Raw genomic sequence first — 12,821 nt, 5'->3', positions numbered from 1 at the left:
AAGCAGGAGGGGCAGCAGGGAGCAGCAGGGGCAGGACTGCAGAGAGACGGGGGCAGTGCCCTGCCTGGAGGCCGAGTTTGGGGTGGGCTTCACCTTGAGCAGGTCTGCAGAGGAGGGGTGGCCGGGTGGCTGAGCTCAGCTCTGTGTATGTTCAGTAGCCGTGAGGGGCCGAGAACAGGACTAGAGAGCTGATGGGGACTGTCCTGGAGGTCCCTGTGCACACGCACACAGCTGCCATCACTGGAGAAGGAATGCACTGGAGTCGTGGCCACAGTAGAGGGCAGGAGAGGGCATCTGGGACCATCCTGGACTGAGCCCGGGGCTGCCCTGGAGAAAGGCGGAGGCGACACGATGGAGTCGCAGCTGTAGGCTGCCATGGGGGCTTTGGGCACCACTGCAGGGTTGTTACGCAGGGAGCACTGGCCTGCATGGCCAGTCAGGTCCAAGATGGCCCCAAGAGCACCAGAGTGGCCCGACTTCTCTGAGTGTGGTCTTACCAGCCCCACCCTGGAGACCAAGGCAGAGGCACAGTTAGAAACTCCCTCCCAGGGTCTGACGAGCATCCTGGTGGAAGACTGAGGTGGGCAGGGGACTGAGGAGCAGACCACCCAGATGCCAGGGCCAGAGATGCCAGGGCCTGTCTAGGTCCACCTCCTCCAAACCCGTGTGCTGCACGTGGCAGGGCCCCAGCTAGGCGTGTTCTGCTGATCATTTGAACAACACCTTCAGTTAACATTAGGGCCAAGTCCCACAGAGAACGGTTGGGTGGTTCTGCTCCTCGTGTTAGGGTCAAAAGGCCCTGACCGGTCTGTAATCAGGAGTTGTCACGTGGGACCCTCAGCCACAGACACACGGGTCTCTCCTTGGTTCCTCAGCTGCGTCTTTCAATAGTATCTACGTTTTATTTCTTAATTGTTTATATACCTCTTGTTATATTTATTCATGGATATTAAATAGTTTATATTTTAACATTTTACCTTTAAAATTCCATAATGTTTTCTGAAACAACCCAACAGAACAGAGGCAGGCTCTGGAAGCAGGCCGGCCCACATGGGAACAGCTGGTTGGTGACACGGTGACACGACACAACTCTGGAGAAAAGGTACTGTAAAAGTGTTCCTTAGGTAAGTTCTGGAAAACCTGCTCCCAGGGCCTGAGCACTGACCACAGGGCCCAAGATAGAAGGCAGGCAAATGGGCAGGTCCCTGGGACTTAATGGGGTGGTTCTGGGCAGCAGCAAGGCCAGCAGGTCCCTGCAGTTTGGGTCAGAAGGAGGGGCTTGTGAGGTGGTCAGGACAAAGGTGGCTTTGTGTCCAGGACGTTGGGCGCATCCTGCACTTGAGACCCACCCCATGCTGCATCTGTCTGCTCGTGGTGGGCCAGCAAGGGGCCTGGGGAAGCTGCACTCAGGGTGGCTGTGGACAGGCTGGGTGGGAACCCTGCAGGCGGCCCTGTGGAGCACGACTCCTTCCATGTGTCTGATGGCAGCGACAAGAGGCTCCAAGAAGAATGCGCAGAGCCTGCGAGAGACGGGGTGGCTTTGGGGCGCAGTGCAGCAAGTGTCATGCCTGAGAACCCTGTGACCACTCCAGCCACCTTAGTGATCTGTTCAGAAAACCGTGTTGGCTGACATTGTTTCAGAACATCAGTATGGATGTGAACTGCCAAGCGGAGGAATATTTTCAAACCAAATAACCAACAAGGGGCTCATATCTGGGGTAGGGGAGGAGTTTCTACCATCAATATGAAAAAGAAAACTGGAAAAAATGGGCAAAACATATATTTCCCCCAAAAGAAGTCCCAGTGTCTGCTGCGACGAAAGATGGGTGAGCTCCGAGCCACTGAAGAAATGGCAGTGATAGCAGCCGGGACAGAGCTGCCACCAGAAGGGTGGCCAGGAAGTGGAACGCAGCTGCTCCCCAGGGAGCCAGCAGCAGGAGTCTCACTCACTCCGTCAGAAATCGGCACCGCGTTTGGAAGACTCTTTGGGTGCAGGATTTCACACTGAGGGTGCCCAGCAGGAATGCATGTCATCCCCGGGAAGGGTTGTGCACAAGAGCACAGACGAGCTTAAGGGCCAGTTTAGGAACAACCGCAGTGTCGTCTTCAGTAGGAGGGATGGGCGGGTGATGGGTCAGTGCTGTGTGCCGTGCTTCCTGACTCGTGGGTCTGACTGAAGCGTCTGCTTGTGGTGTGAGCAGACCTTCCACTGCCTGCCTTCCCTTCCAGACTACCACGAAGGCGTCGTGAGACGCTCAGCCCGCACGGGAGCGGCTTGTTGAGGCGGCCTTGCCCACCGTGGCTGGCCAGCCTTCCGAGCATGGTTAGGGGATGGCAGGGCTGTGACCTGTAGGTCACACGTCCTGAACGCAGTGCCGCCCATGGCGTTGGCCACCTACCCTGGGTTTGCGGGTGTAGCCCCGCTGCACACGAGGAGCATCCAATGGAACTGTGGACGGCGGGCAGTGGAGGGCTGCTGTTACAGGAAGTAGGACGTGATGGGGCAGCAGTGGCCAGTCACAGCAGAAGGTGAAGCATGCGTTCCTGTCCATGAAAAGTTCTGTGAAGACCAAGTATACTGATGAAAATGTGGTCGTCAGGACAGAGCTAGGAGGGGAGGAGGAGCGGGTGGCGTGAGCGGTACCTTCTCTTGACCTGCGGGGGTCGAACTCACCGAGTTGTAGGTATGATTTCAGGGTTTTTTTGGCAGGGAGGTACTGGGGATTGAACTCAGGGCCACTCGACCACTGAAGCACATCCGCAGCCCTATTTTCTATTTTATTTGGAGACAGGGTCTCTCTGAGGTGCTTAGCGCCTAGGCACTGGTTACAGGCGTGCGCCACTGTGCCAGGCAGATTTGACTGTTTTTCCTGGAGTCACGTTCTGTCGTGTGTGTAGAGTCATATATGTGTGTACACAGGATGGAAAAGTCGTGCCCTGCATCCATGTGCACGTGTGTACAGCACACACGCGTATGTAACGTACAGTGTCACATTTGCATGTGCAGCGCAGCTTTGTACTTCTGTCTGGCTCCCTGCTGAGGCAAGGAAGGTGGCTGTGGTCTCCCAGGACCACTCTCTCCATGCCCAGGAGCCTGAGGGAGCTCTGCCCTCGGAGGGGCCACTGGTCATCCCAGACCTGCAGCTGCTTCTCAGCAGAGGCACTGCTGTCAGACCTGGGCCCTGGCAGCCACACCTCCTGCTTCTGACGCCACACTCGCTGCGGGCACACCGTGGTTGTTGAGTGAGTCATTGTTTTAAGCGGCTCCTTGGCACTGCTGTGGAATTGGGCTGAAGAGAGACGAGCGGAGGGAGGGGCCTTTCACTCCACAGCCCTGCGGGGCCGCCCGAGCACCACAGGCTCTGTCGGGGTGGGTGGTGGGTTAATGGGACACAAGCTTTTGCCTGACAAGTTTATTCAAGATGCACGATATCTGTTCTCTGTCCAGCCAAAGCCTGGGCAATGGCCCAGAAAAGCATGAGTAGGAGGCTTCGTTTTGGTGGGTTGTGTCCACTCAGATTCAGTGGACGGGCCGTCCCTCCTCTTCATAGTTCTGCATATAGACCAGTCCTTCATCTGTGTGTCTCACACACAGTGAACACCTGGTCTTCGAAAGGCCTTAAAGGAGGACGGTGACTGTAAGCTCGGGGGCAGGGCTAGTAGCCAGATAAACTCAGACAGAAGGTGGACGGAGCAAACTTTATTGGAATTTGGCTCTCGGACGAAATCCCCAGACCCCTGGGGTACAGGTCAGGTAGGGACCTGGAGAAAATCATGCGTGGCCCCGGCTGCCCAGGGTCTTTATAGGCCAGAATGGGTGGGGGTCCTTGTGGGGGGCGAGACCCGGGGCCCAGGGTTACGCCACATGCATCCAAGATGGCGACTGGCAGAGAGCCAAAGGGCGTGCTGAATGCGCCCTGAGAGAAACAGGAAGGTTTACCATCGGCTGTATGATGATTGGTTCAGCCGCCTAGCGCTGGACAGAGATATCGTACATGTGTGCTTGAGCTCGAGATCGCCTGACTTACAGGATTGGGTGGACACATCTGTTACAACTGCTTATGCATGAGACTGCTTATATATTGAGGGCGTCATCCGAATAAAGCGGAAGCTGCTTTGTGAACTTCTGAAGAGCACGTGTCGTTTGTCCCGCTGGTCGGCGGCAAGTGGCAGGTCCTGCTGACTGACAGGTGGATGTTAAGGGTCAGCAAAATTTTCCAGCCCACTTGATCGGTCACCTTTGGTGCGCTGCCCTTTGTCTCAATTGCTCCACTCTGCCCCCTACAGTCGCCCAAATCCTGACCTAACATCCCGACCTTTTTGGTGATATAGGGCGCCAGAGTCGATCTGGCTACTTCCTGCATGTTAGGGGGCGTCGTGGGGAAAGGTTTGGGTTCTAGGTTGGTGGGGGGCGGCTATAAGAGTGCAGGAGCACCTGGTTGCATGTCACCCTGGCAGCCTCTCTCATGCAGTTCCAGGCAAACGTGAGAACAGGGAGAATCATGAGCAGAAGTCCTGTCACAAATAGGGGAGTAAGGGTAGGGGTCAGCCATCCTGGCCAGGGGTCATTTGATTCTTCTTGCTCCTTCAGCCTTTCATTTAGACGTCTGAGAGTTTCGACGTTGTTTTCCATTAGACCAATTTCACTGATGCAGCAACAACATTCTTCTCTTAGGAAGAGCAATGGTCCCCCTTTGTCAGATCCAGTGCTCGACGGTTCTGCAAGGAAACTTGAGCAATAAATGTTATTCATCTTTGCAGGGATGTCAGGGGGCAGCAGATGCCTGCACTGCCTTCTGGGGTTGCTGGTCTAGCTTTTGGTTGGCAGTGACTGCATAACCGAGTCCTCTTGTTGGTATAACCTGTGTTTAGTAGAGATCTCTATATTCCTGTGACTTAGGGCTAGATAATCATACTGGCAAGCATAGATCAAGCCTACCTGTGTAGTTTAGGAGCATCTGTAGGCCTTACACTGACTAAAACTCCTGATTCTGGCAGTTTCTCTTGATAGTTAGCAGGTACATCTGCCTAAGAATCTCTCTCGTAGCTTCCACTCTTTATTTATTCTAGGGGGTTAACACAGGTGTACATCTTAGGTTGCATTTAACCATTGTTTCTTTTAAATGCCCAAGAATGGTTATATTTCAGTTTTAACTGTTTTGCTAGGTGTCTAAGATCAAGCTGGTCAAATTGATCTGTTACTGGCTTTTTTTGGCCTCTGTATTAGTCTCAATCTCTAAATCTGACCTTAGCCATCCAGCAAGCCAGACTCATCAGTCATAAAGTAAGAGTACTGGGCTTTAATTTCAATGTCTATGACTTTACAGTCATTCACCCCATTTTATCTAATTGGGGTTTACATTATCTGTCCTATCGGTGATGCCTTACTATTTAAAGTTAATTCACGGTGTTTGCTCTTAAAGCAGTACTGCAAAAAAAAAAAAAAAAAAAAAATTAATCAGGCAACAGTTATAGAGTTTACAAGGAAAATACAGAATGGAGTCACCAACAGTGAAACATTCAGTTGGTGCAATAGCTATCTTGAATTTTGGCTGAGTTATTTATTATATCCATTGTTTGAGGTCACAGTAATCTTTACAACAAACATCAAACTTTTGAACACAACTTTAAATGAATTAAAGTCTGGCTTACTTTGGAGCCATTCTAACATGCAGCAGGGTGTGAGGCAGAGCCTTATCTCAGGTAAGGTGGGGCTCTTCACAAAACAGATTTTGAAGATTAAGCTGAGATCAGATGGAGCTCTGTTCTCTGAAGGAAATTAGATCTAAAGAGTTATGTCAGCAATCTTTATTTATATATGTCTTATTATCAGGTTAAAGACTGTGTAAGCATTATTCTTTGTTTTCAGGAAAGTTAGAGACTAGGACGTCTATGTAACTTTTCACAGCTGCAAAGTGCAATATTAGGAGCTCTGTGTAGCTCTCAAGAAAGTCCACTGTCCAAGGTTACTGTAAGGTGGGCAGGAACCAGAGAAGGGAGCTGAGGAAACACTGGTTATCTAGCAAAATAATTCCTTCCTGCCCAAGAGCTGTGTGTCTGAGATAATGTCAGAGCTGATAGGATTCCTGTACAGAGCCTCCCCAGGGAGGGTACTGCCACAGCCAGGCATCTTGTGCTCCTGTACAAGAACACTCCCAGGTACCAGGCGTGCCACAGCCACGTGGTCAACAGAGACCCCAATCTCAGTCACTGTTGTCTCATTTTTTGCTATTGTGCATCACATTCTTTCTTAAATGTCATTTTAAGAAGCTTATAAAGAATAAAGCCTAACAGACACAATGTCATTTTAACATATAGATTATCAGTACATTAGTATTTGACCTTATGAAAAACCCTAAATAGCTTTAACTGATTGCCTCACATACATATAACCAACTTAGTTATATGCAAACTTGTTGAAATTTGCCCTTTACTTACACAGATTTTTTTAGCACTTACTTTGACCCTCATATATTCCATCACACAAGAACTTTATTACCCAGAAACATGCTTTTCCTGTCTACTGAATATATTCCCATACTTAGAACCTTCTGTTTTACTTTCCTATCTGGTGACCACTTTATGGTGAAAAATTCACATTCCTTCCAAGTAGCCGAGTGTGAGCGAGCAATGCAGAAGGCACGTTTGGAGTCTGTGTAGATGTCGACTGTTCACCTTTGGATAAAACTGGAGCCCTGATCAGAGCAGAGTTGGGCCTTTGGGGAAGTGGTCCCTTCTGGAAGGCAAGTGGCTTCCAGAACTGAGGCGGTGGTGACAACTGCGTGAGCGGCTCTACAGCGCCCATCTGTACCCAGCACAGGACTGCCATCTACAAAAATGGCTGGGTCAGGTGAGGGGGTAGGTAACTGAAGGGGTCTCCACGAGGTGAGCATAGGCCTTCAGCACCCGTGGGAGTGGAAGGGATCTATGGCTGAAGAGGTCCTGCAGTCGATGGGTGGAAAACACAGTTATTGGTTGGAGTAGGGTGAGCTTTAGAGCTTCCTTAGTTAGCTCAGCTGCTGTCACCAGTGCTCAGAGACATGGTAGCCACCCACGAACCGTGGAATAAGCTTCCTGGAGAGATGCCACCGGTCTGTGAGAAGGTCCAGTTGGCTGTGCGAGGAGGCCAGTGGCTACACCCTGTTTTTCATCTGTGAAGAGGTGGAAAGGACGGTTAGGGCTGGGCAGAGAGAGAGCAGGGGAGGATGAGCGCATCCCTGAGCTTGTGAGAAGAGCTAGCTATCATCCCGGGAGGCCAGGGGCCCACGAGGGGTCTCCTTTGCTGCCTGATGAAGGGCTCTGGCAAGAAGCGCAAAGTTGGGGACCCAGTGCCTGAAGAAGCCAGCCAGACTCAGGAAGGAGAGGATGTAATCTGCCATTTCTGGCAGCTGTAAGGCACGCAGGGCTTGGGTTCCGTCTGTAGTGAGCCTCTCAGAGGTGGGAGTGAGGAGCATGCCCAAATATGTGACTGAAGCGGTGGTGAGCTGGGCTTTGGCTGGAGAGCCCCGATAGCCCGAGACCCCAGGAAGCTGAGGAGCTGGGCAGTGTGGGTCTGGGAGGCCTTGAGGGACGGGCTGCATAGGAGGAGGTCACCACATATTGTAGGAGTGTGCTCTCTCCCAAGTCCCAGTAGCCAGATCCTGAGCCAGGCCTTTCCCAAAGAGCTGGGGGCTGTCCCGGAAGCCTCCGGGTAAAACCGTCCATGTCAGCTGTTGAGACCTAAAGGAAGTAGGATCCTCCCATGTGAAGGCAAAGAGGTAGTAGGCGTCAGGGTGGAGGGGAACCGTAAAGAACGCGTCTTTGAGATCCAGGACCGTGAAGTGGGTGGTAGAAGGGGGATGTGGGAAGAAGGGTGTGAGGGTCAGGAACCACGGGGTGGATGGGAATAACTGCCTCGTTAATTAGGCGGAGGTCCTGGACCCCGCGATAGGTTCCTGAGGGCTTACGTGCTGGCAGTATGGGGGTGTTACGGGGGAGGCAGTAGGGATGAGGAGTCCCTGAGTAAGCAACCAGTCTCTAATGGGTTTAAGTCCTTCCCTGTGAGTACGGGAGATTGGAAGCTGGGGACGTGAGGGAAACTTAGCTTGAGGTCTCAGTTGGGTGGGGACTGGCTTGTGGTGGGAGGCTATGCCTGGCTTGGAGGTGTCCTAGACTTGGGGGTCGACCAGGTCTGGAGCCAGTGGTAGGGTAGGTGGTGTGGGGGCGCTAGAGAGAGTAAGAACCAGAGGTAGGAGAAGGTCAGCACTAGCAGTGTGCCTGGGAAGGAGCTGTAGGGTGGATTCTAGGGGTTGGAGAACATCTCTTCCTAGGAGGGGGACAGGACAGGAGGGAATGACCAGGAAGGAGTGTGTACAAGGGTGTCCCTCCAGGGCACAGGCTAATCTAGCTGTTCTGCTTGGGAAGGAGGGTTCCCGTCAATTCCCATAACCAAAACCTGGGAAGGAAATAAAGGCCCAGAGTGGGCAGGCAAGACAGAATCGGTGGCCCCCACGTCCACAAGGAGAGTTATGGACTTACCCGCTGCCTGGAGCGTTACCCTGGGCTCGGCGAGGGTGATGGGGGTCCCCGAGTCCGGGCTCCTTCAGTCTCCCATGAATCCCAAGAGCTCATGGGAAGGGACCTCTTGGCTGGCCACACCCCTGTGTAGAGGCGCCAGAGAGGGACTGGCCATAGGCCAGTCACTCTTCCAGTGTCCTCCTTGTTTGCAGGCAGGACATGGGCTGGTGGGGGGCTGTGGGTTTGGACACTGACGAGCCCAGTGACCTTCGCGTCTGCACTTGAAGCAAGCCCCTGGCGGAGAGGAGTGCTGGCCTCCCTTTTAAGCTCTCGCTGGAGCCGCAGGCCACAGGGCATCTACCGAGGCGTGGGGTTGGAGTGTCACCTTTTTCTGTAAACGAGCCTGCCTGGCCAGTTCCGCTGATTCCTCTCGGGCATTATAGACTTTGAAGGCCACTTTCACCAGGCCTGAGAGGGGTCTGAGGTTCCTCCTCAGCTTTTCCCTTATATCAGGGGCTGATTGGGAAATGAGGTGGGTTCTAGCTCTGCAGCCCCAGGGGGAGGTCAGGTCCAGCTTAGTACATCGAGTACGGGCCTCCGTGAGGCGGTTAAGAGTAAGGCTGGGTTCTCCTCTGGGTGCTGGTAACTTCCCGCGGTGTATCAGAGTTTGCCACCTTATTGGAGGCTGCGGGCAGGCCTGCTAGGAGGTGTTGGACATGCGAGCACAGTGACGGTGGCCCTGCCGGCCTTCCTGGTAGCTCCAGTTTGGCTCGTTATTGGAACCGCTGCTGCCCCTGTGGGTAGAGTTATGTCCATTAAATGGGCTTGGTCAGCGAGGTCCTGTGTGCCTGTTGGATGCGGGCTCGCTCGTCTGGAGTGAGCGTAGAAGAAAGAATGATGAACATCGGGCCAGGTGAGATAATTAAATTCCTTAATCTAAGTAGAGGGATCAGCAGAGAAAGACCCTGAGTGAGAATGGAACTTGGATTGGCACAAGGCCCCCTGCACCAGCCACCTCCCGGAGAGGCCAAAGAAGCTCTGGGTTAGGCCACCGGTGGGAGGGTCTGATGAAGTCGCGTGTTAGTGCGAACAGGAGGAGGGAACAGGCGGGCCGAGGGACGTTCTGACGGGGGAGGGGGGAGGTGGGAGGGCTCTGAGGAGGAAGAGGAGCTGCGTCCGCAGGAGGAACGTAGGCTTGTGCCAAGGAGGAGGAGGAGGAGGAGGAGGAGGAGGAGGACAGGAAGAGAGGGGAATTCTGGCCAGAGCATGGAGGGGGCGGGGTTTGGGACCAACCCTGGGAGGAGACCTTGGGTGGAGGGACAGGTAGAGGAAGGGGCGGGGTGAACGCCAAAGTCCAAAATGGAAAGCTTGGAATGGTCCTGAGCGCCCTTTGGTGGCCATCTTGAGCCATTATCTAAAACATACTGAGACCAGCCCATGGTTGAATAAAAAACTTGCCGTTTATGACTTAAGTCTAGTCCAGAGGAGTTTTGGGGTTCAGTGAGTTCCCGGTATTTCCCATTAGCCGTCCAATTCCACCCAGATAGGTATGCAGAAGCCGGAAAAAGGCGTCCCAATTTCAGTTTGTGCACACTGGAAAAACGGCGGACGGGCCAAAAGCCAAATGTCTTTCGACTTTTGAGGGGTCTGGAACGGAATAAATGGGGGGCTAACTGGAGGCCGGAAGGTCTTCGCGGCAACCAGAGCCCAAACAGAATGGGCGGGTGGGGGGGGTGGTCTGTGGGAAGCCTGCGGACAGTCGCCCTGTGGAACGGAGGGTAAAACATTGGCACAGCAAATGGGGAAAAAAAACCCTAACTTACCCCAATCTGATGCTGGATAAAGAGAGGTGGGATGGAGCAGAGCTGAGCGGAATGGAACAGAATCTCTCGTTTTTCTGAGGGACGGGGTGGGCCTCAACCCGATGGGGGAAGTCCAAAACCCTCCTGGTTCTCAGCACCAAATGTAAGCTCAGGGCACGGCTAGCGGCCAAATAAAATCGGACAGAAGGCAGCAAAGCAAGCTTCATTGGAATTTGGCTCTCGGCGAAATTCCCAGCTCCCCAGGGTACAAGTCAGGTAGGGAGCTGGAGAAAATCACGCGTGGCCCTGGCTGCCTAGGGTCTTTATAGGCCGGAATGGGCCAGGGTCCTGCTGAGTGACAGGGATGTTAAGGGTCAGTGGAATTTTCCAGCCCACTAAATCGTCACCTTTGCCGCTGCCCTTCGTCTCAGTTGCTCTGCTCTGCCCCCTACAGTCACCCAAATTCCAACCTAACAATGAACACATTGCCCAGCACCGCCAAGTCCATTTCAAAGTAGGCAGCGCTTGGGGGATTGTTTTCTTCACGGAGCCCGTCACGCCAGCTCCACGGACACTGTCTCTTAATGGCCACCCTCTTCATGTGGCTGTGGGCCTCTGTCCCAGCCTCCGCAGCGCGTCCTTCACGTCCTTGTTCCGCAGGCTGTAGATGAGGGGGTTGAGCATCGAGATGACCAGGGTGTAGAAGACAGAGACCACCTTGCCCTGCTCCATGGACTCCACGGCTCCTGGCTGACCGTACATCACAAACACAGTTCCATAAAACAGGGACACGGCAGTCAGGTGGGACCCACAGGTGGAGAAGAGCTTGTGTCGCCCAGATGCCGAGCGCATCCTGAGGATGGTCACTGCGATGTAGCCGTAGGAGACCAGAACCACAAGAGTGGTGCCCACAATGATGAGCCCGCAGAGGCCGAACATGACCAGCTCGTTGAGAGCCGTGTTGGCACAGGCAAGCCGGAGCAGGGGGGGCACGTCACAGAAGAAGTGGTCGATGCGGTTGGAGCTGCAGAAGGGCAGCTGGAAGGTGAGGCTGGTCTCTGTGATGGAGTTGAGGCAGCCTCCACAGTAGGCTGCGAGCACCAGGCGGGCACATGTCACAGGACACATGGTCACAGGGTACTGCAGGGGACTGCAGATGGCCACGAAGCGGTCATAGGCCATCACAGCTAAGAGGAAAGCCTCAGTGGTAGCCAACAAGGAGAAGAAGAATAGCTGGGTGGCACATCCCCCAAAGCTGATGGCCTTGGAGGAGGAGATGAAGGTGGCCAGGGCGTTGGGGGCGATGGTGGAGGAGTAGCAGAGGTCCAGGAAGGACAGGTTCCTGAGGAAGAAGTACATGGGGGAGTGCAGGCGGGCATCCAGGGTGGTGACCACGATCATGGTGACGTTGCCCAGGACGGTCACCACGTATAGGGCCAGGAAGACGGCAAAGAGCAGGGCTTGAACCTCCACACCTCCTCTGAACCCCTCCAGCACAAACTCCCGCAAGGGCAGCGCCGAGAGGTTCCCCTGCTGTGGGCGGGCATGGCCCTGAGCTGGGACAGCAGGCAGGGAGGGCGGTGGAGGCAGCGAGGTGCAGCAGGTCACTGTCCCAGGGTCACGCATCTCATGGACCTACCGAGACGTGTCTGTGCCCTGCTGCACCCTGAACCAGAGCCTTCTTGAACACCCTGGGCAGTGCCCACACTGACCGCATAGCTCGTCCTTGTGATGAGCCGAAGATACTTGGAAATGTCCAACCCAAGGCCAAGTTCATTGAGTCACGTGGGAAGAGGGACAGAGCCGCTCTGTCCAGCGTGCAAGGACGCAGGGCTGTCCTGGGCTCAGTGCAGTGAGCAGCTGGCCATGGGGTGGGGGACGCCTGGCCCCTGGGAAGCTGAGTGTGGTGTGACGGATGGCCTGTCCTGCCCACTAGCCCTGGCCTCCTGCGGACAGTGGTCCTGACCCGCCGCGTCGCTGGCCCTGGGAGCTGGTGGAGGTGCAGGCTGTGGCCCCAGGCTGCAGGGTCGGAGCCTGTGCTTAGCAAGGTGTGCCAGGATGTGTTTCAGGCCGAGGCTCCCGGGCACTGCTCCCAGCCACCAGGTGGAGGACAGGAGAGTGGCCTCTGCCTCTCTGCCCGTGAGGCCACCCGAGTGCTTACTGTGTGCACGGCCCCACTGCCTGCTCGCTCATGGTCTCCTCCTCCAGGCAGCCCTGAGCAGGTGGTGCGTTGGCCTTACCTGTCCAGGTGGGGTGAGGACTGGCCCATGGTCACGCCGCCAGCCACCGTGCTCCCAGGGTCCCCGTGCTGAGCCAGGTCTGTGCTGGGACAGCGAGGGCCACGCTGCGTTCCCTTGTCCTCTGCAGCTGGGCCGTGAGCTCCTGAGCACGGAGCGAGGTGTTGAGGCCGAGCAGGTCCAGGGCGGCTCTGGTCCGGCGTGTTCTGCAGCAGGCTCCCCGTCTGTGGGGCCTCAGCACCTCCTCTCCTATCGCCGTCGCTGGGCAGCGTGGGAAGGCACCTGC

The 12,821-nt window shown here is 54.8% G+C and overlaps 1 protein-coding gene across 1 annotated transcript; it reads right to left on the bottom strand.

Annotated features, from left to right (window-relative positions):
• Positions 1–4,172: 4,172 nt before the first annotated feature.
• LOC306657387 (olfactory receptor 9S13-like) lies at positions 4,173–12,199 on the bottom strand. The gene is made up of 2 exons (XM_079133323.1): positions 10,706–12,199; positions 4,173–4,238 (listed from the first exon to the last, which is right to left on the bottom strand). Exon 1 carries the CDS (start codon positions 11,922–11,924, stop codon positions 10,896–10,898), a length of 1,029 nt encoding a protein of 342 aa, XP_078989449.1. The 5' UTR covers positions 11,925–12,199; the 3' UTR covers positions 4,173–4,238; positions 10,706–10,895.
• Positions 12,200–12,821: the final 622 nt, after the last annotated feature.

The sequence above is a fragment of the Sciurus vulgaris genome (genome assembly GCF_902686455.1).
Source record: "Sciurus vulgaris genome assembly, chromosome: 3".
Classification (NCBI taxonomy): Eukaryota; Metazoa; Chordata; class Mammalia; order Rodentia; family Sciuridae; genus Sciurus; species Sciurus vulgaris.
The sequence above is the reverse complement of the archived record's forward strand: the minus strand, read 5'-3'. Positions and strand labels throughout refer to the sequence as shown.